The 7,136-nt window shown below is 42.4% G+C and overlaps 1 protein-coding gene across 1 annotated transcript in view; it reads left to right on the top strand.

Moving 5' to 3' along the window:
* The window catches only part of pmp22b (peripheral myelin protein 22b), a 15,262-nt gene extending 9,669 nt beyond the window's left edge, over positions 1-5,593 (top strand). The window contains exon 5 of the mRNA XM_080834962.1: positions 2,389-5,593. Coding sequence (XP_080691088.1) covers positions 2,389-2,549 — 161 coding nt within the window. The 3' untranslated portion in view covers positions 2,550-5,593. The remainder of the gene's footprint in view (positions 1-2,388) is intronic.
* The last annotated feature ends 1,543 nt before the right edge of the window (positions 5,594-7,136 follow it).

Below are 7,136 nucleotides of genomic sequence, written 5' to 3'. Positions count from 1 at the left end.
GTGCAACACATGTGCTGTTTATTTTCACGAGCTTCCCGGTCCAAGACGTGGGATCAGAGGATGAGTTGTGTCTTCATTAGCATGACACGACGGGCTAGCCGAGAGGTTAAAAGAGGCTGAGTGTGCCCGATATAGACCCTGCAGTCTCGCTGCAGGACGCTCCGCTCCGTATGCCCTCCTGGAATAGACATCGTGTTGTGCTGAAGCCACATACCAGATTCATATTGTCGTCAGGAACAGTAAGCTGATTTGTACTATTTTAGCATTAGCATGCAGATTAGCCATCAGAATGGATAATGGAGCGATCTTTGCAAGGAGTTTTGTTTCTCCCTATCTCTCCCTCTTTCTCTCTCCCTATCTTTCCCTCTTTCTCTCTCTCTCCCTCTCTCTCTTTCTCTCTCCCTCTCCCTCCCTCTCTCTCCCTCTCTCTCTTTCTCTTCCTCACTCTCTCTCCCCGGTGAGGGGAGATTAGTTGATCTCTTTGCTGGCCTTTCCTGCACTCTAAGTCTGCACGTGACTGACGCTGAAATCTGATCACTGTTCTGCGTCCTCAAACAACTCGAATGGACTCTCCTTATTTGATTTCAAGCGCTCTCCGTTCAGATAACGAGCGCTGCCACCTCCTATCAAGGCACAGGCAGGAAAGAGGAGACACACACACACACACAGTTAAGACTGACTGCCAGTTAAGAGGCAGGACGCCAGTGTAGTCCTGTGTTATCTAAGAAATGAAATGGATTGTAGGTTAAAACAAAACAACGCCACACCTTATTAAAGACTAGCAGACTGCTAATATGGAATAGCGGTACTATACACAGAAAGTCTAATGCTGTGTCATTGTATTATGTAGCATTGATCCACCATATGCGTAGTGCAATTTGTTTGGTCATTGCAGAGTAGCTTTCCTATGTTGGTGTATAAATGGAAACAAAATATTAATAATAACTAATTATAAATAAATGTATTCCATTGGGTTCTAAAGTCGTCACATACTGTATATATTTAAAGTCCTATTTTAAGGTTACTGGGAAAAAGTCTCCTCATAGTTCGCCTACGTGCTGACCCAGAAGTGTGCCAGTTTGGGCTCGTCTCTACGGGGAGTTTCCAGACAGCCAAACCTGAGTGGAGATATAGTCTGGCAGCGGCCGGCCGTCAGGTGCGCGCCCTTTCAGAAAAAAAGCCATTACCGGCCCGTGTGGTGCCACTGTGCATGCCAGCCTCCGCTGGCCGGCCCTGCCGGTCAATACGTTGCCTGCGGGAGAGCCCAGACAAGCAGACGTCACAAAGTCAAAGAGCGGAAGCGCCCACAACTCCTGGCAGCAGAGACAGAGCCTCAGACTCAGGAGGAAAGGTCATCATGAGCACACTGATGGAGACTCCCTCCCCCCCCTCCCCCCTCCCTCCCCCTATACCCCACTCCAGAAAGAGCTGGGCATCAGAAAGTGCCTTGTCATCGCTGGGCGTCCAAAAGTGCCTTGTCATTGCTGGAGAAGTGGGCCGTGGCCTTTTCAAAGCAGCAGTGGTGGTGGTGAAAGAATGAAGCTCAGGAGCCAGGCGATAAAGGGCAGAGAGAAAGGGAGATAGAGGGGGAGTGAGAGAGGGAGAGTGAGAGAGAGAGAGAGAGAGACAAAGACAGAGTGTGAGAGTGGGATAGTAGGAGGGAGAGGGAGGGAGGAAGGAATGAGGTAGAGAGAGAGAGAGAAAGAGAAGCAGAGAGTGAGATAGAGAGACTGAAAAGTAAAAGAGAGATGGAGGGAGGGAAAGAGAGAAAGAGAAGAATGTGAGGGGTAGAGTGAGTTGGAGGGAGAAGGAGAGATATATAGAGTTAGAGAGTCTGAGTCATACCGCACCAGGTTCAGGTAGGGACACAGAGCGCCTCGTGCCAACTCCCAGCAGGGATACTCAGACCTCGCTAGGTTAAGTTATGAACACTAAAGCTTGAAGGTACGCAGGGATACTCAGACCTCGCTAGGTTAAGAAATGAACACTACAGCCCAGAGGTACCCAGGTGGTTTTCATCCTGGACCTGACAGTAAACAAAATGGCCAGCACATCACTGTAACTCAAGCTCAACTACAGATTTAGGCTTTACAACAGCAGTACCAAAGTGAAAGTCTTGTGGGAAAAAGTCAAACATAGATACACTACATCCATAGAACAGAACAAAAATAAATATGCAGTAGAAAGTACATGGTAAGATGGTAAGATTAAAAGAAAACGATCTCACAATAAAGTAAAACGATTTCACAATAAAGTAAAACGATTTAACAAAAATGAAACAATTAAACAGAAACCTTTCTTTATTCTGTAGTTTGATTGCTGGAACTGTTTTGTCCTGTTTCTCACCGTGTCCCTCTACCCACCCCACCCCACCCCTCCCCTCTGCAGGCTTGTTTGTCATGAGTGGTGCCATCATCTACACGGTGAAGAGTCCAGATTGGGTACATGAGTCTGAGTCCTACGGCTTCGCCTACATCCTGGCCTGGGTGGCCTTCCCCTTGGCGCTGATCAGTGGACTGATCTACCTCATCTTAAGAAAACGCGAATGAGCCCCCCTCCCTGCCCAAGCACCACTCTAAGCCCCCCCCCCCAAAAGCCCCAAGCCCCTCACAACAACCTAACCCCAACAACCCCCCCCACCCCCCCATCAACTCCAGATAACTAAGCTCTGAAGCCAAAGCACCCCCCAACCCCACCCCACCCCCCAGATTAACCCTGCATCAGCCGCCTCTCTCAGAAACCCATGGGTAACACTTCCCTTGAAAAATACAAAACCCACACTCACACCAAAACCAGACCTGTCATAACAATCAATACTGTCATAATTTGAAGATGTATATAGTATCGATGGTTTAAAACCTATTTATAACACTTTTTACATATATGTACATAGTATTGTTGTGCTGCTCAGTCGACAAAAAAAAAATACTCTGAAGAGCTTGTTGTTGCCATTTAAAATGCCTAAAATAAGTGTGTGCCATGGTTTAGTTACACCTTTAGTCTATTTTTGTTTGTGTTTAGTTATGTTTTCTTATAATGCGAAGAAAAAAAAAACATATAAAAATGTGTCGAAGTATTTTAACCAAAGTGCATGTGTAACGTATAGGGGCATAGGGAAACTGTTTTGATCTAAGATATACCATGAAGTGACCCGAGCAAAATGGCATAAATATACTGTTTGAAAAATGTTTGATTTTTCAGTTGTTTTTGGCTTTTTTTGTAAGATGACAATCATTTGATTTTCAACAATATGGTGCTATAGAATAACCATTCCTTTTTATTGAACCATTTAGCCTTGATCTTGGGTAAAACAATGCAGTTTTATTTGATAGCCATTCAGCCTTTATGGAGGGTAAACCTACGCAGTTGAAATCTTGAAGTAAAGTGTCAGACATTCACATGTGCCTTTTGTTTTTTTCTGTGCAAATAGAGCTCAGCTGTCTAATATTTAAAATTTTCAACATTTTAATCTTTCTTCTTTCGTTTTTTTTTTTTTTAAATACATGTTTAAAAGTAGCATATCGCTATTCATTGTGAGTTCAGTGAAATATTTGTTTTTTGAAACAAATCCAGGCTCTGAAACATGGTTAATTTTCACTGAACAGCAACAACAGAATAACAACAGTTTGTTTTGTTTGTTTAACAGTAAGGCCATTGGCAGTATTAAACAAAAACAGTACCAATGTTTATAATGATTTCTTTTTTGTTTTTGCCTTTGCAAGGATGTAAGATAAAGGCATCATATGTGAGTTGTATCGGAACTAGTGTGTTGACAAACATCTTGGTTTCAGCATATACAAATGTTTTTGTTTTGTTTTGTTTTCTTAAGCATTTTGTTGCTTTAGTTGGGATAAAGGTAGGCACAGACCTATGTGTTCTGATCCTTAAAGACATCTTGCATCCAATAGGTCACACTCGACCAGATTCTGCATCCTTGACTAATCTGCCTAAATGGACTAAGCACGGTCCAGTAAGACCATACCATAGATAACAAAGAGAGCATCCGAGAACCCTTAAATATTTATGCTATAAAACCTGTATGGATGTAGACGTCATGTACTGCACTTACCTACTCACTTAAGTATATACACCGAAAGTACCAATAATGTTGCATTACAAATACTTTAAGGATAAAGACTAACATTTAAAGAGGAGGAACCATGTCTCGGAATTGCCTGTGTTGCGTGTACGTTGCATAGCTGACCCTTGGGAGAAAATGGAAGGATTTTTGCAGCTGCCTGTGCAAAATATCTGTAACTCATACTTGAATGTGACATGCTGCAAGCTCGTGTCTCCTTGAGAAGCAGGTGTTGTACCTTTTTTCCAGCCTTTCTGTCCTTTTCTCCTTCTAATAAAAGCAACCTTACCAGGCGTCATCCTGGTGCCGGGTAAATTGAAACAAGATTTGCGTTCGTTAGGTAGTTTTGGCTAGTGTTTTTTTATTTTATTTTATTTAGACAACTAAAATTTATCACATATACTAAATTCTTTAAATGCACGACAACACGCAGGACCCCCTAAACTCACAGAGTATGGCATCAGCCAGTTTAAAAGCAGAAGTGTGTTTATGAAACCATGTGTGTTAATACGCCATGCTTCATCAAGGGATAGCACTGAAACCAAAAGAAATAAACATTTGATTAATTGCCTTGACAGTTGCTTGTTTTATGTAGCCTACGTGTTGACTCTGCTGGAAGCCTCTCTATTTCCTATCCTAAAAAGATCATGAACAAAATGTAGCATACATATATGGGAAAGTGCGCAGGCGTTCTGATCATTTGATCTATGCCAACAGGCAACAGCAGTGACATTAACAAAAAAGTTTATGCCCATTAAGAGCGGATGATTACACCAAGTCACAATCAGTAGGCTATAGCCGTAAATTGGCCCTGTGATTGTTACAGTAGCCTTCACATTAGGGATCTTTAAGTATCTTATAGCAGAGCTTTATCCGAGTGAGGTACACCTGTTACGTTAGTACTGCCTGCCGCAGACCTATACCGTATAACGTCAGGAGCTGTCTGTCAGCTGGTCGTCTTAAAGCTGTCACGCGGAGTGTCTGAGGAGCGTGGCCGCTCCGATGTCAACGGCGTCGCGTTTCACTGTCGGGTGTTGGGAATGAGGTAGACCAACCCTCGTGCATTCCATGCACGCGGTTCACCTTACCGAGCCGGCGGCATCCATACTCACGGAACGTAAAGACACTGTCGAGTCAACACGAACGTACGACGATGGGTTCGCATGCTGCCAAATGATTACGCTACACTGTCGCAATGCCTTTAAACTGTCATCTTATTGGTTAGTTCAGACTCAGAGAGAAATGGACGTTTGTATAATTATCATTTGGCCCCAAGGCCCTGTTTGTTTTAGGAATTTACAGCAAGTCACGGCTTTGTGTAGATTGGGAGGCGCGTCTAGTCGGAGGAGTCGGAAGCTCTAATGAAGACTGCTTTGTAGCCTTCGCCGCCTTTCCGTACTGATTTGTAAAGCCACTGAACTTTTGTCATATGTGTGCTGAGTGTTATGTTTCAACTTTATGTTTAACTCAATTAAAGGTTGTTTTGAAAATAAAGAATGTTGCTCACTACACAAATGCATTGGTATACATTTCTTCTCCATTCGGTATTAAATTATTTAGTTAATTTAAATGTTTTACTGCTGGATTAGATTCATAGAGTAGTTTAAATTGGGAGGTCGTGGGCGAGCGCAATCATAATTCCTTAGTTATAATACCTGGCTTTTACCGAACATACAAGAAAAGAGACATCACTGGCTGTTTCCATTGGATAAAGGGGAAAAGTGGGATAACATCGCCATCGTGTGTTGGTATTTGAGTAGCCTACATTACCGGGCCTATGTTAGTTTCAATAGCTGGGATTTCAGCAGTAGCATAAAGCACAACATGATATGAAACATAAAATGATTGGCTTTAAGCAAGCAAATGCTTTTGTAATATGTAAAGAAAGCAGGAGTATAAATAACGACCTTTCCTCCTCACCCAGCTTTAACTCCATACATGAATACCAGTGCATGCGATGACCCATGAGAACATACTGCCATCTTGTGGTGACTTTAGAAAATACACTTTTAATGAATCAGTATAAATAATGAATGTGTTAACATTCTCAGAAGAAAAAAGACAACTTAGAACTAAGAGTTAAAAACAGAAGTAGTGCAGTACCTGCTGCATACTTGAAGAATTTGGAGCAATCTACATGGAATTTTCAGTTAAGAGAAGAAAATTGTAGTTGGATGCCTTTAAATAATGATTTTATGCATTTGACAAGCTTTGACAAAGAGTCTGTGTGTGGGAACGTCCGTGATACTATAGACTGCTCCTGAGCACCTGGTCAAACACCATACTCTATCGGTGACAGTCATATATAATTACTTCAAATATGGAGGGTGCGCATGTCCTTATTCTATGCTGAATTATCCTGACTGTAACAGCAGGAGGTGATCAAACTGTTTTTTATTGCTTTGGGAGTTAGCAGAAGAGATGGTATTTTGGTAAGGCAGGGGAATCTCATTTGAGATCCAGACCGGGTGATTGATAGCCTGGATACCAGCCTGAACTCCGCCCACAAAATTTTTGGTCTGGGAGATTCAGTCTGGAGTCGAGCTAGTTGGGAGGGATTCAAGCCCACCGAAAAGTGATCTGACCAATAAAATTGTAAGGGCGGGCTTTATACGTTGATGGACAGATATAGATAGACTAGCCTATACATCGGACAAAGATGGCGCCGTCTCGGGAGCTTAGTGGGACATATTTTATATGATTTAAGCTATCTACACGACTTTTTTTTATGTCTACATTGCCTCGGTTAGTTGTGTATACTCAAAACGAGTGTTGCCAAAGATTGTAGGTCTTAACTGAAGCACTCTAGACCATTATTGATCGGTTATGCTAACGCGTAGACAAAAAAAACATTGAAACAAATGGTAGCTTCTAGCCTTGAGTGCTAATTAAGTAACGTGAGCAGGCATATCTCAACAGATATTGACAGCGCATTCATTTTGAAAGAGGAACAGAGAAACGCGATCAAGGCATTTGTCGATTGAAAAGATGTTTTTGCCGTCCTTCCTACGGGATCAGGTAAAAGTTTAATCTATCAGATGGTAATAATACTACGTTG

Source organism: Sprattus sprattus (assembly GCF_963457725.1).
Source record: "Sprattus sprattus genome assembly, chromosome: 3".
Classification (NCBI taxonomy): Eukaryota; Metazoa; Chordata; class Actinopteri; order Clupeiformes; family Clupeidae; genus Sprattus; species Sprattus sprattus.
Note: the sequence above shows the minus strand (reverse complement) of the source record. Positions and strands in the feature narration are given on the sequence as shown.